Source organism: Panthera uncia, chromosome B1 (assembly GCF_023721935.1).
Source record: "Panthera uncia isolate 11264 chromosome B1, Puncia_PCG_1.0, whole genome shotgun sequence".
NCBI classification, from domain to species: domain Eukaryota; kingdom Metazoa; phylum Chordata; class Mammalia; order Carnivora; family Felidae; genus Panthera; species Panthera uncia.
This window is the reverse complement of record NC_064811.1, coordinates 148,236,220-148,252,770: the sequence shown is the minus strand read 5'-3', so window position 1 is coordinate 148,252,770 and position 16,551 is coordinate 148,236,220. Positions and strand designations below refer to the sequence as shown.

The 16,551-nt window shown below is 34.0% G+C and overlaps 1 protein-coding gene across 2 annotated transcripts in view; it reads left to right on the top strand.

Moving 5' to 3' along the window:
* Nucleotides 1-16,551, top strand: part of GLRA3 (glycine receptor alpha 3) — a 192,403-nt gene that overhangs the window by 64,904 nt on the left and 110,948 nt on the right. For both annotated transcript variants that reach the window (XM_049631350.1, XM_049631351.1), the window contains exon 3: nucleotides 648-715. In XM_049631350.1, the coding sequence (XP_049487307.1) occupies nucleotides 648-715 (68 nt within the window). The remainder of the gene's footprint in view (nucleotides 1-647; nucleotides 716-16,551) is intronic.

Sequence of the window (16,551 nt, the reverse complement as noted above, 5' to 3'; positions counted from 1 at the left end):
AAAGAAAGAAAGAAAGAAAGAAAGAAAAGAAAATGATCATAAGAAACTGTTTTAACACTGCAGCTGCCTAACACTGTGTGATACAGAATCCTCAGTGGCTGCACACTGTGGGGAAATACAGACTATTAGTCCAGGAAAGTCACTAAACAACAAACAACAATAATAAACACCAGTAACAACAACTGGGCTTTGCAAATGGGAGGTCTGGTTTCCAGGGTTGCCACATTGCATGATTTAATGTATCCAATTTTTAACAACAACAACAAAAATATGTAGCATGAAAAGAAACAGAAAAATAGGGCCAGTACATGGTAGGAAAAAAATCAATAGGAACAGCCTAAAGGAGCTCCAATGTTGGACTTACCAAATCAGACATTTACAAAGCCATCAGAGATATCAAGACCAAATGAGATTGAAGACTTATATAATGGCCAGCCTCAGTGTTCAAAGGAGACTATGAATTTGCGATTTTCAATTCAGATTATTTCACAGAGTGATTGCCTTCAATTTTATGCATCTGTGTGTACACAGATATAAAATATATATGTTCCTTTTTTAAAAAAAAAACTGATAATGAAAAGCATGGAATTATTTAAAAATATTTTAGATAAGTATCTAAATAGTCTTTATGTTTTAATCTCTTTCAGGCCCTCCTGTTAATGTCACATGCAACATATTCATAAACAGCTTTGGCTCTATCGCTGAGACGACAATGGTAGGCATGTTTACTTTGTAACAAGTTTCACACTGGAGTATTTTGTAATTACATTAATGGCGCATTTTCTGCTAGTGTTATGTAATTTAAAGCCAAAACTGATGTAATGGTATTTAAAAACATAAAATTAATGGTATAACTAAACTGTAATCAACTACAGGCAATAACGTTTCATTTAGAGATGGTATAGTAGAGAAAACGTAAATAAAAACAAGCATGTTTTTTCCCATTTTGGTAATTAAATATTAAATCTCAAATTAAAACTAAAATTTTACCATATAAACCATTTCTTTTCAATACTCTTTATAAACCAGACATAAACATAGAAGTATATAATTTCATGTTCCATTATTCTGTGTACTTAGAATGTGTTTATAATATTATTTTGAGTCTTTATTTGGTTACTTTTCCAAATGAATATAGTATTTGCTCAAACATTGTAAACGTTTTGTGAATTGTGGTATCTGCCTTAATTTATTGAAACAGTTTGAACAGAGACTTCTGTTGAGAGCTATGTAGTTGAGAACATTTTATATAATGAAGTTATTAAAGCCAAAACAATTATCATTACAGACCAAATTTATTCTGATTTAAATGTTATAACTTTCTCTAACGATCATGTTGTATCTCTACCTTACCCTGTTGTATCTCTACCTTACCCTGAAGCTTTTATTGTGCATTTTAGCAAAACTAAAATGCAGAGACAGACTTATGAGCCACTCATATCTGAAAATTGTCTAGCAGGCAATTTTTTTTTTCTAATTGAAACTATGTATGGTGGTTTTTAAATTACCTAGAATTATAATCCATTCCTAAATTTAGCAAGTATAATTTGCATTAATTTTCAAAGTTGATGTTAGCTAAAATAGGATGTAAAATACTTAAAAATTTATTAGCTTCCAAAACCATTATTAAGTAAGTAGAGAACTATGTTCATTTTACGTATCTCAGAATGACTTGATAGCAAATTCTCTAAGAATAAATAATCTAATATGCGAATTATTACGGGTGGATATACAGGTGTGTGTGTGTGTGTGTGTGTGTGTGTGTGTGTGCGCATAGAGGATCTATCTCAACAGGAAGAGACTTTACTTAGGCATCTTTTTTTCCCCTCATGTATGCAATATTTAGTCATTTAGTGGCATCTCTGTGGTTTTATCAAACTCAATATAATATAATTACAATAAAAGCATCAGTGAAGAAGAACTTAACTCACTTATTTGGGCATTATATAGAATTATCTTCACTACCGTATACCGTAAATTCACATGAATGTATGTGTGTGGAAACACAGAGAAAATGAGTATAATTTGCTTGCATAAGCACAGTGTGGTTCTGGTGCAATTCTGACTCTAAAATGACTATGATCCTGTTTTAAGCTTTGACATATTATGGGTTTTCATTGAATATTTTGTCCTGATTTATATCCTGCATTTGTACTACTGGAGAGAAAAATTTTCCTCTACCCTTCAAGAATCTTTTGACTGGTTTAGGAATTAAGTCAACATGAGACAATTAACAGGAGAAAATCAAATATAATAACATACATATGAAGAATTAGCATGAACATAAGGGATTTCAAAGATAGTCAGGCAAAATGATGTATATATGTCATCCTAAACTAAGGCGAAGGTGGTAGGAGTCTGGGACTTCAAAGGAAGGACAGCAATTCACAGGAAGGTGAAAAAGAGTAAATGTTTGGTAAACAAGTGTTTGCTGGGCCACTCAGAAACAATGGGACATTGAGAGGACTTTAATCCAATAGGCGTTGCTAGGGCTCCTACCTATCTACCAGACCTAGTTCATATTATAACTATAGTTATCTATTAGTTATCTATGGTGCTAGCTCCCTTCCTGGAACAGGTCCTCTGTCTAAATCCTTTTAGGCAGTTGGCAAAAAGAAAAACTTCCTGAGTCCTCTGGGGTTTTTTCAAACTTTTTTTTTTTTTTTTAATTTACTTGGGGGTGGGGAAGAGGGGCAGAGTGAGGAAGAGAGATAATCCCAAGCAGACACCATACTGTCAGCACAGAGCCTGATGCAGGGGTCGATCCCACGAAGTGTGAGACCATGACCTGAGCTGAGATCAAGAGCTGGGTGCTTAACTGACTGAATCACCCAGGCTCTCCGTTGAGTCTTCTGTTTCTTAAAAATAATCAACCTAAAATAATCCATGTGCCGAAGAGACACATTTTGGGGGGAAAATTTTTTTCCTCTACAGTACATTCTTAGTCCAAATCATATTTAAAGATGAAGGAATCTCTACTGGCTTTTTTCTGCTTAGACTTTCCAAATTGTATTTCTAGCCCTGGCAACCTTTCCTTTTAATCGCTGCTATACATACTGTACAATCTCGAAAGCCTAAAAATATGTTTATACTTTCTCTTCTGCAAGATTGCTTCCACAAAATACTTTCAGCAGCAATAGTTGGAAAGACTTACAGCCTTACTTGTCTTTGTGGGATGGAGGAAGAGACTTGGAAAAAAGAAGACATGGCCAGATTTCCTTCTCATTAAACCTGAAAGATTGTCAGGTTCCTGAAGGTCTTTGCTTTTTATAGCATAATTCATCAGCCTGCCATAAATGGTTATAGCACACAATCTACAGGGTGACGACACCAGCTAAATTTCTCATCTTTAATAATTTTAGACTTCCTTTATAAAATAATATTACATAAAAACTTGCAGAATATTATACATACACTCCCACAGTGACTCTTACTCAGTTTTATTTCCCTTCTGTAACATAGAAATCCTTTCAATTCCCACATATTCCATCATAATGTATTTTTTAAAAATAATTTAATGTTGATTTTTGAGAGAGAAACAGAGAGACAAAGCGTGAGCAGGAGAGGGGTAGTGAGAGAAGGAGACACGGAATCTGAAGCAGACTCCAAGCCCACAAACCATGAGATCATGACCTGAGCCGAAGTTGGATGCTCAACCAGCTGAGCCACCCAGGCGCCCCATCGTAATGTATTTTTTGAAATCGTTTTTAGCATCTATCCCTTTCCTCTTCTGGGTCACGAGTAGCATCAATAAGCATTAATCAAACATCTCAGAGATTAATTATTATAAAATTTACTGTGTCCTCTTTGATATCTCTCTTTTTAGTCTTCTAAACTTTTAAACAGGTGATACTATTTCTATTCATGTAATCAGATTCAATATTTGTAAAATTTTTAATGGCATCAGATGGAAGAGCTGCAACATGGTGTCCATATACATAAGAATGAATAAAATTAAAACTTACTATATTTAATATCTTACGATTCATAAAATATTTTCTTACCACTTAATTAAGTTGATGTATTTTATTCATATTTTCTACATCATAGCTCTGCAAGTAAACTTGGTCCCATTATTTTATTTGCTGTGATGTTGTTTAAATTAATTTATTTTTATGGAAGCATTTATGTATTTTTAAAATATTTACATTCCTTATACTGATGTAGTTTACTTTTGGTTTTACAATACAAATAGCCTAATTCAACTAAGAAGATGTATTAAAATTGAGAAGATTGAATTTCAAATGACCTGCAATCATTAATAAATATCTTTGCATCTGAGATCTCATATCTAAAATAAAGCTAAATAATTCTCCCAATCTGTATATCTCTGCTTAACAAAGACATTAACTGTCTTCAATGTCTATTTACAGTCAAGATATATTAAGCTCCCTCTGCTGGTGTAGTTTCTCACAATTGTATCTCTCCACATTTAAAATTCACCCTTAGTCCCATTTGAGGTAATTATTTGATTCTTGAGAAAATAGCTCTAGTAGATATTCTACATATTTATCAATTTTTTGAAAATGAAGTTAATTTAAAATTTTAACATATTTTGCGTCTTCTTCTTGTACCAAATCTGTTTTTTTTTTCAAATATTTATGTGAATTTTTCCAAGAGCATAAGCTCAAATTTATTTTTACCCATGAAACTCCTCCTTTCCCAGTATAGATTTGTCTAATTAACTTAATGTAGTTCCAACTATTCTCACTTGAGTACAATTTTATTATTCTTGGCATATAGTCATCAACTTTTTGTTCTGTAGATATTGTGGAAATTTGAAACTCCCTTACCTCTCTCACATTTGGGTCATGTGTCATATATTATGAGATTCTCTAAGGGTGTGTTCAGCCTCCATTCGTCCAAGTTCACATTTTTCTTAAGCAGGCAATGATTGAAAAACTATTGGAAACCACAGTTCTTAAAAACATTAAATTAAAGAGAAAGTTGGTTTACCATCATTAGAGTCATTCTTTTTCCCCTTTTGTAACATGGCTTGGTAAGGGAGGTACGTCTGTCCTGCCTTCTAAACTTGGGGTGACAAAAGTTGCTCACGATTGTTTTCATTGCTTCTCTGAGGGGAGGCTTAAGATCTCCGCATTGATTTGAATCCTAAGTAAAACATAAACTCTTGCAAACCTGTGATGAGTTCTGGATAAGGCTTATATGCCAGGCTGAAAGCATTTGTAAGTCGGGCTTTAAAAAAAATCATAGATGAATGTAGTAATTTGGGTGTGTATATATAGCAGTGTCTCAAACTGAATATATTGGCTTAACCTATCTTCAGAAAAACAGATGGCTCTCCATCTTGTTACACATATGTTCTCAGAGAGTTAGAAAACTGCTCGGCTATGTGCCTTAAGTCAATATTTACTCATTGAACCATTACTTTTCACTAGTGCTGATAGAATAAATTATTTTTACAAAATAAAAACAAAAAAGTTAGCTATTTTGGTATAAAAGTTTTTCAGGTGTTTGTATACAAAGACATATGGCGGCGTTGGGTGAGAGTATCTGAGGGTCTGCCGTGATCTCACCGAATTGCCAAATAGCACATTTTCTCAATTTTTCACAGAAATGATGGCTTTATATAATCATACATTTGTACACGCTACGTTGAATCATCAATTAGAATTTCCAAAGAAGTCTAAGCCAGTATGGCATAAAAAAAATTATAGTAGCCATTTATAGATTCTTTTTATTTTATTTTATTTTAGTTTAGTTTAGCTTAGTTTAGTTTAGTTTAGTTTTTTAAAAGTAGGCTCCATTCCCCGTGTGACACACCTGAGCTGAGATCAAGAGTCATACACTTCACTGACTAGTCACCCAGGGGCCCCTCCATTTACAGATCCCTTTTTTTTTCCATTTACAGATTCTTAATGGAAAATCCTACATGTCCTTTTTTTCTAAGTGTATTTTTTATCAAATAAAGTTTTTTATCAAACAAAGTTATTACCTATACAAATTTTTGCATAGGTGATATAAATAACACTCATTTTTCTATCATCTTAAGAAATTAAACATTAAAAAGAAACTGAAGCTGACCATGTACTCTTTCCCCAAACACTGCTTCCCTGCCTTTCCAAAAGAGGCTTTGCTTCTGAATTTAATATGAAGACATAAAATTCCATTCTACATTATGAAAATGTGAACAAAATGGCCATACTATAGTATCCACATAGAATTTGATTTTTTTGTTCAAATTCATGTTTTTTAAGATAAGCCTTAGACTATTTCATTCATTTTTATTTCAAGAAGTATTCTATATTGCATTTATTCATTCTACATTTGCTGGATATTTTGGCTGTTTTTAATGTTTTTATTACTACAAAAACTCTGCATTGAAAATTGTTGCACATTATCTTCTAAGAGGCATAGGCAAAATATTCCACAGGGTATATACCCAGGGGTGGAATTATTTGGCACAAGGTTAGATACTCAGAAGTGAAATTGCTTGGCTCAAATATTACTGTATTGCTCTCTAATGTGGCCATTCTGTCTTAAAGACCTACAATTAATTTTATGAGATTTTCTCATGTTTTATATCACTCACAGATAGTATTTACCTACTTTGGACATAATTGCCATTATTACGTACTGCCTTGATTAATAGTGTGGTTACGCATTTTACTGGAATGTCATTCATTCATTCATTCATTCATTTTTGCCATTCTGGTGTCCTTTGTGCAAAATGCCTCTTTATGTCTTCTACATTTATGGTTGTTTGTTTTTATAATGTATACACCAACATACACCACACACACACACACACACACACACACACACACACACACAAACACACATATTATTCTGAAGATGAATGCTCTGTTATGTGCATTTTAAATACCAATTCTGCTTTTGTTTAGTGTGTTCATGATGTTTTATGATGTATAAATTATTTTTATTTTAATTTATAAAATTTAACATTGTTTTACTCACTGGTTTGTGCTTCTTTGTCTAAAGAAATCCTTCTCTCACCCAAGTTCATAAAGACATTTTCTTATATTTTCTCCTCCTGAAAGCATTTTGCTTTTCCTATTAAGGTTTTAGTGCACCTGGAATTTTGTGTAGTTGTTTATATGTGTACGATGTGCAGTAGGTATTTATTTTTATTTATTTCACAATTGAATAATTACTTCTAATAGTTTGCAATTGTACCTCTGTCATATCTATCCCTAGATGGAATAAGTCTGTTTCAAAATTTGTAATTTTGTGCCAATGCTGAATTTATCTATGCCTGTATCAATTTTATAGTCTTATTTATTATAACTTTAAATTGGGCTTGACATTTAATAGGACAACTTCTCAAACATACTTTATTCTTTTTCAAAGTATTCTTAACTCTTCTTAGAAGTTTGCTTTTTCATGTAAATTTTAGAATCACCTTGTCAAGTTCCACAAATTAAACTGGAATCTATGAATGAATGTTGAGAAAGTTGTCATCTTAAAATACTGAATCTTTCCATCTATGAATATAATGTATCTCTCTTTTACTTAAATATTATCTAATATTATTTAACAAAGATAGAACTTCTCATAAATTTTTTACATATCTTATAATTTTAATAATTACTCCTTATTTTTATTTTACTTTGCAACACTTTAGCTGTGTTTTCTAATTCTTTATTGCTGGTACATAAGAATATGATTGTTGTTTACATTGGTTTAATATGCTTTCATTTTAGCCCTAAAATGTTACAGTTCCTTCATGCAATCATTTTATCTAGGAATAATATGTTGATTTGTTCCTTTTCATCTTTATATGCTTGACATCTTTTACTTGTCTTGCTGTTTTAGCAAAAATAGTGTTGAGTGAAACTTATTTTATACCTGATTTTAAAAGGGATATTTCTAATATTTGCAGAATAAATGTGATGGTTGCTTGAGTTTGATATCCTTTACCAGAATTAGTTCCCTCTTTCTGTAGAACACAGAAATCATTAAAACAGAACAACCCCCAAAACAGTAAGTCTTCTAATCCGTGAACTAGGGTATCAGTTTATTTGTCTTCTTCAGTTATTCTTAGCTACATTTTTTAGAGCTTGTCATATATTTTGTTTATTCTGAAGTATTGATGTATGGTAATAAATTTTACATTAAAATTCTTAAAATAATTTTTTATTCTAGAGTAGTTTCATATCTATAAAAAAGTTACATAGTATGGAGTTCCCCCATACCTCCTTCCCAGTGTCCTCTGCTATTAACGTCTGGCATTAATATGATACATTTGGCACAACTAACGGACAAGCATTTGATAAATTATTATTAACTGAAGTCTGTACATTTTTTAGTATTTTCTTATTACTTCTTTTTTTTTTAATTTTAATGTTTATTTATTTTTGAGACAGAGAGAGACAGAGCATGAATGGGAGAGGGTCAGAGAGAGAGGGAGACACAGAATCCGAAGCAGGCTCCAGGCTCTGAGCCGTCAGCACAGTGCGGAGCTCGAACTCACAGACCATGAGATCATGACCTGAGCCGAAGTCGGACGCCCAACCGGCTGAGCCACCCAGGCACCCCTCCTTATTACTTCTAATGTCTTTTTTCTGTCCCTAGACCTATCCAGGATACTATGTTAAGTTTAGGTGTCCTGTCTCCTCTCCTTATACTTTCCGTATATTTTATGGTCTTAACAGTTTTGAGTGCTGGTCAGGTACTTTGTAGAATGTCTCTCAGCTGACATTTTTCTTATGACTAGCCTGGAACCATGAGGTTTGGAAGGAAAACCACAGAGGTAAAGTGCCATTCTCCTCACTTTATATCAAGGGTGTGTGCTGTCACTTTGTATACTATGTATTCTCATTAGCAGTGACTTGTCAGACTTCACCACTGTGAAGTTAACTCCTTTTTTCACCTTCTCCATACAATATTCTTTGGAAAGCAGCACACAGACCATACTTAAGGATAAGGAAGAATTACTTTCCATCCCCTTGAGGGAATCATATTATTTGGCATTCTTCTATATAAGACATTTATCTATTCTTCCCCATTTATTTATTTGTCCAATGATTTATTTATACTAGTATGAATTCATGGATATTTGTTTTATACTTTGGGTTATAATTCAAGAGTACATTAGCTACGTTTTTGTTCAAGTCATTACAGTTTTGGTCATTCAGTTGACTTCTGTATCCTTTTCACATATTTCCATCATTTTGTTTTTTATGTGCACTTTCTTGCATCCTGCTACTACAAGTTGTTCCAGACTCATCTTGTATCTTCCCTGCTACAACCCTAGAGTCAACAATTTCTCCATGGATCCCTGGCTATTTTTATTGGAGAATGGTATTAGAAACCCAGATCTGGTTACTAGGTACGGTTATTGCTACAGAAGTGTCATTATTTCTAGGCCCTCTAAGCAGACAGAGCTTGGAAATGTGTGTATGTATGTGTGTGTAAATGTTATAATTTAGACTGTATTTTCCAGTTGTTTCTATAAATATACAAACAGACAATTATATCTTAGAATATTGACAAATATCCTAAGAACGTGATAACTTAGGTAGTTTTGGTACTACTTTGCCACTTTCTTTGTATTGTCTATGAATATGCTCATGCAAATGGTTAAGACATTTGTACACCTTTCTGTTCTTTATGCTTTAAATCTCTCTTCTTCTTCTTCTTCTTCCCTCTCTCCTTCTCCTCCTCTTTCCCTCCTTTTCCCTCCTACATTATTGCACTGGTTCACAAGTCTTGTACAATGATAAGTAAAATGGATGGAGAATGACCACCTTTGTCTTTTCTCTGATATCAGTGAGAAATCATGCAATATTTTGCAATTAAAAATGGTATTAACTGCAGATTTCTCCTAAACGTTCTTTATCAGACTGAAGAGTTTTCCTTCCATTACTTATACACTGAGTTGGTTTTTTTTAATCATGAGTAGGCATTCAATTTCATTCAGTGCTATCAGCATTCATTGATTGACTTTTCTCCTTCATTCTGTTAGTAATATGGCTTATATTAAAATCAATCAAATATATATTGATTTTCAAGTAGAAAATCATCTTTGCAGCTCTGGGATAACTCCCCTATGACCATAATTGATTAGTCTTTTTATATATTGCAGGTTTAATTTATGATATTTGGTTTAGGATTTTTGCTGCTGTGTTCATTTTGGATATTGAACTGTAATTATCTTTTCTTATATTGTCAAGAGCCGTGTGTGGTATCAGTTTTATGCTAGTTTCAAAAAATTAGGAAATATTCATTCTTCCCGTACTCTGTAAAATAGTTTGTGTAACACTGTCATTTTTTCCATAAGTATTTGGTAAAATTTACTAGTAATGCCATCCCTGTTAGTCATTTTACTTGGGGAAAGATTACATTTACAGATTCTACTCTTGAACACATAGAGGACTATTCCCTTTTTCTACATTTTGCAAAAGTTGTTTTTAAGAAATTTGTCCATTTCCTTAAAAATTTCAAATTATTGACATAAACTTATTTATAATACAATATCATTTCATCTGAGGTATCTTTTTAATGTCTTCACTTTCATTACTTTTAATAATAATTTTGTTTTAGCTCCCTTTTTCTGAATTAGCTTACATCTGGATTTACTTTTGTCTGCTAGGAATTTTTGCTGCTTTCTGATCATTACTATGATTAATGTTAATCTTTTAAAGATAATAATAGTCAATTTTTATCACTCCATTTGTTCTTTCTGTAAAATCTATTACACTAAATATTCTGTACCTCATTCTCTCCATCAGAGTTTCTATCTCTTTATATTTCTGTGCTGCACATTCCTTATATTTAAGAATTGTCACTGGCAAATAAATTATTGGAAATCCATAAAAATCCCAAATAAGCTGTAATTTCATACCAATCCACTTTATATTTCTTCATAGCAAGTAACTCAATGACTTACATAAGGCAATTCATTCACACACTACGATGATGATGTTTTTCTTACAGCACTTTATTTGGCTTTTAGGATAGCATTTAACTCTATGTACTGATTTGACAAATAGACTTCATTGACATCCTATTATTTTATTCAGTTTAGTTTTTTTTTTAATTTTTTAACGTTTATTCATTTTTGAGAGACAAAGAGATACGGAGTGTGAGTGCGCAAGGTGCAGAAAGAAAGAGAGACACAGAATTCGAAGCAGGCTCCAGGCTCTAAGCTGTCAGTCAGCACAGAGCCCAACATGGGGCTGGAACCCATGATCACTGAGATCATGACCGGAGCCAAAGTCTGATGCTTAACCGACTGAGGCACGCAGGCGCCCCTTATTCAATTTAGTTTTAAGTACTCTTTATCTTTTTAATATTTCATTTAAATCCATAGACATTTACTTAGAATTTTTTTTAAATTAATGTTTATTTATTTTTGAAGGAGAGAGACATAGAACATCAGTGGGGGAGGGGCAAAGAGAAAAGGAGACACAGAATTCGATGCAGGTTCCAGGCTCTGAGCTGTCAGCACAGAGCCTGACACGGGGCTTGAACCCATGAACCGTGAGATCATGACCTGAACCGAAGTTGGATGCTTAACCGACTGGGCCACCCAGGTGCCCCTAGAATTTTTTGATTATGGGCTCCACAGAGCAGCAATCCACTCTGCAATATTCATTATTATATCATTAACAACTAGAATAATTCTTAGCACAAAGTAGTTCTTAATTATATATTATTGAATATCTGTATACATGTATTCTGGCCAACAAAGAGTCTTTTTTCCAAAAAGAAAACTTCACTACTGTATCCTTGTAAGAGTGTATAACGGCTTATTACTTGTATTGCTTCCCAATATGGTCTAATTTTGCATTTCTGAGTCCTGGTCACTGTTTTAATTTTTTTTTAGTGTTTTATTTTTTGAGAGAGTACAAGTGGGAGAGGGACACAGAGAGTGGGACAGAGGCTCTGAAGAGGGCTCTTTGCTCACAGCAGTGAGCCTGATGTGGGGCTTGAAGTTACAAACCATGAGATCATGACCTGAGCCAAAGTCGGACACTCAACCGACTGAGCCACCCAGGTACCCCCTGGTCAGTATTTTAAATTGGTGCTACAGTCTCTTAAATATGAGCTAAGTAATTGTACAATCAAATTACTGTTTGCAAACATTGCTCAAATGAACATGGCTTTTTTATTAAAAAATTTCCTTGTAATTTTATCTTTCCTCAAAAAGTATTTGCTTTTTCAGCTGTATTGCTACAGATAAGTTCATTAAAACATTAAACTTTTGTTGGGGCGCCTGGGTGGCTCAGTCGGTTGAGCGTCCGACTTCGGCTCAGGTCATGATCTCAAGGTCTGTGAGTTCGAGCCCCGCGTCGGGCTCTGTGCTGACGGCTCAGAGCCTGGAGCCTGCTTCGGATTCTGTGTCTCCCTCTCTCTCTTCCCCTCCCCTGCTCATGCTCTGTCTCTCTCTGTCTCAAAAATAAAAAAAAAAATAAAAAAACATTAAAATTTTGTATGTAGACTTCTCTATGATAAGAAATTAGAACTCTTATTTTATAGTGCTTATGACAATCAAAGAATAATGCTTAAAAGTCTAAACTATTAAGATGTGATTGTTTCCGGTATCAACTAAGTTTAACCATAACTTTTTTATGACAATTGGAAGGAAATGTGTGTAATTTGAAGGAAAGTCTATTTTTTTTTCTATCTTTTTATGAACTTTTCCAAAAATGAATCATTGGTCCTTAGTATCTATTGTCAATGGCTTAAGTTCTTGTAAAGTTTCACTTTATGAGTCTCATGTAGTATTCAATGACTATTCCTGTATAATTCATATTTCTAGATTTAATAATGTTAATGTAGCATATGACTAGATGGACCCTATTTCATTTCCTTTTAGAAAAGCCTGAACACATCCTGCTATCCATTTAACATTAAGCTTATGTCTGTTAACATCTTATCCTCACCATCTTATTTTTCTTACTTTGAGTAATGGGTAAAGCCTAACCAAATATAGCAATGGCATTGGTCTGAAAGATTTTTAATTTCAAGCATGAGTAACCAGTGAGTGGCAGCATGAATGTGTTCTGAATATCATTATAAGCATGAATCAGAAATAGGGTATATTTATGGGAAAGGTCGCGGAAAGATAAGTATGCATGAAGGTTACACATCCTGGCAAACCCATCAGAAATACAAATAAATCTCTGCCTGGTGTAGTCATCCACAAGACCGTCCTTATGTTCATGTATCTCAAAAAGAGACTGTCTATCCTATTCTCACAGGTAAAGTTTCTTATCAAGAATATCACAAAGAATACAATTGCTTAATTGTGCTGTGATGTTATTAAAACAAACATGATCTTTAAAAGCATATTTCCAGTGTTCCAGGAGAAAAGTGCCAAAGAGAAACTCATAACAGAAAGAAAGCTTTAAGTGGAGAAGGGAGTTGTCAAGCACATAGTTCTGCAATTTCTCTACTTTATTGGACCACATATTTTTGTAGAATTCCTGTTGTGCTGGCTAAGCAGGCTGAAAACTTAATTGTGTTTTGTTGATGCATTTGAAATATTTGGATTAAGACAAAATGAGGAAGATTATAGGGGTACATGTAGTGTCACTTAACTCTCTTCTCTGCCTACTAAAGCTAATTTATAATGGAAAGTTACTATTATCTGCATGTGGTCCTCTCCAGAGGAAGATGTTGTATAGAATTCACTGCTACCAGATCAATTAAGCACTTGTTGGCCACCTAACATGGCATAGAAATGATCTGAATCTCATGAACAATTCATAGCAGTGGTATTCATCTTCAAGGTATTTGTTATCATGCAACCTTTTTCTAAGAGAATTTGATTTTTCTAAAAGAATGCACTCCAAAATGTCATTTCAACTTCTATAAAGATAAAATGGGCAGCAAGAGAGGGAATTGTGTTCTCTAAGATGATTGGCACTAGTCATAATTTGTTACTTAGTCATGAATTTAGCATGTCAATTAATGTTAAGTACTTGGCAATCAATTTAAATTGCAAATACCTCTTCAGCTGTGATTTTGAATCTCTGACAGATGAATGAGTTAAAGTTAGCACTGACACTCTCTAGACCAGTTAGACGACACGTTTCCATTGCTGTGATGAAACTAGCAGCCTATCTACAAATAAGACAACTATGCTTCACATGGACTCAAACGAGCCAGATGACAGGGACCTGAGGCTGGGCCACAAGTACCCTGTCAAATAGTAATAGATGCAGGCAAATAGTTAAGCAGTTCATGTTCAGAGAATTGGTTGGAAAGTTCCTACTTAACTAACCCTACTTAACAACGATGTGCACGTGTGTGTGTGTGTGTGTGTGTGTGTGTGTGTGAAATGAGTTTTAGTACTTCAGGATTTGGTTTTAAAAATATAAGGAAAATAATTTTGTTCTCAATCTCATCAAGAAGGCTCAATAACAAACTATTTGTTCTATGAGAGAGCATGAAGATACATAGATTTATTATGAGCACATATGTATTACTATGGTATGCACCATCTTTTAAAAATTCTCCTCAGTAGTTTCTTGGAATGTGGCCAACACCCTATAGAGACTAGCTAAAGCATAAGATGAATAATCCTTTCATAAAGTTATATTAAGAGGTTTAATTAACACAAATGAGCTTATAACATATATCAACATTGAGTAGATAAACTGTATATATTCACAGATGAGTCCTGGGCAACCTTCATCTGTGATACCCATTTAATTTATCTGTAGATGATATTGAAGTCTTATTTTTCCTCTTAGGGGAAATTTGGGAGTGCTTTCTTCTCCATTAAGTCTTCCAGCTCTACTGGGACTCTTCTTCCTACAGATTTTTAGAATTACCGAAGAATTCCTCTCTGCTTTTCCCTATCTGAACTCTTACCTCCCTCTTGGAGGGAGCCAAGATGGCAGAACAGCATGAACTCTCATCTCCCTCTCTCCCACTTGGACTTGCCTCCATCCCTTAGACAATGATTAGGCAGTGATGTTTCACTTACAGACTTCCAGGAAGTCTCTGGCCTGGTGCATGAGTCTCCCCCAGAGGTAGTTAGAGAACAGCTGATCCCTCTCTGAGCTAATGGGATGAAATTTAACCCCCTTCTTTGGTGGAAGTCATTTTGTTTCACTTAGGTTGTTCTTGCACTGATTTTCTCTTTTCTAAAACCATTGTTTATCCATATCAGGTCTCCCTGTAGTTTCTGCTCACTCAGTCTTTTGATGATCATTTAATTTTTAATGTACCCTGTATTATATGCATGTTAAGTACACATACTAAGAAATAGTCAGTAAAATGGTTAAAAATTCTAAGTATATTTTACTATCATATTTTAACTTGCTGTAAAGATAATTGCCATTCCTCACCCATGTGCTATAAAATTAAATATGATTAATCAAAATTTGACAGCAGATCCAAAAAGAAACGAATAAGCTCAGCTTCACTGTTTCCTTAGTTTGCTGGAAGATAATGTTCCTCCACCATTTTTTTTTCCTATTATGCCTCCCTAATGAACATTTTTAGACATTGTTTTCCCTAATTGCCCTCTCTATGAAATTTTAGCACTTCAGATATCCCGTGTATCCGTTTATATACTCTGTGTATATCTCTGACTTACATGTAAAAGGAGTAATATTTTTTTCATTTTCCAAGAACCAATTTTTGCTCCCTTGAGAAGGATATTGTCATTGTTAAGAATGTGTACTCCAAAGTGTACTTATATTTATAGGTGTACTCATGAGTTCATTTGCCCAAAGCTAATATTTTTCTCTTCATTGCTTGGTAGCATATGGAACAGCAGGAGAAAGTGGGACAAAAACACTGTGAATTCTGAGGGGGGAGAAATACATTTTTATGCCCCTGGCTATTTGCAAAACTAGTAATGCACATGCACTGGAGGCCAAAGCATATTCTCTGGCTCATTAATGTGTTAACTTCTTCTGTTTTAGATGTTATTTTTCAAACTTTATATGTGTGCCTGCACACACACCACACACACACACACACACACACACACACACACACATGCCCCTACACTAATTGTATTTACATTCAGATTTGCTTCATATTTATTTTCTATGTCTGATACACAGGCCATATTTGTTTTCTTTTCTTTTTTTTAAATTAAAAAAATTTAATGTTTATTTATTTTTGAGAGAGAGAGAGAGAGAGAGAGAGAGAGAGAGAGAGAGAGAATGAATGGAGGAGGGCAGAGAGAGACACACAGAATCCGAAGTAGGCTCCAGGCTCTGAGCTGTCAACACAGAGCCCAGTGTGGGGCTCAAACTCACAAACTGTGAGATCTGGACCTGAGCCAAAGCCAGATGCTTAGTTAACTGAACCATGCAGGCACTCCTCCTTTTCTATTTCTGTGATGATATTTATGTTTTGCTTTTACTCGTAACCACTGTTGTATCCTATATTTCACTATTTAATAAAATTGATCTCAAAATACTTCCCATGTAGTTCATTCCTCAAGCCTGTTCCAGTGGCAACAGATCTTTGTGAGGTACACATAGTACATATGACATTATTGTCATGGCTAAGATAGAAGAAAGTTTTATAAAGGTATAATTTACTCAAAAATAGAAGAAACTGTGACTTAGATCTCTCAAGGGAAAGTTCTTCATG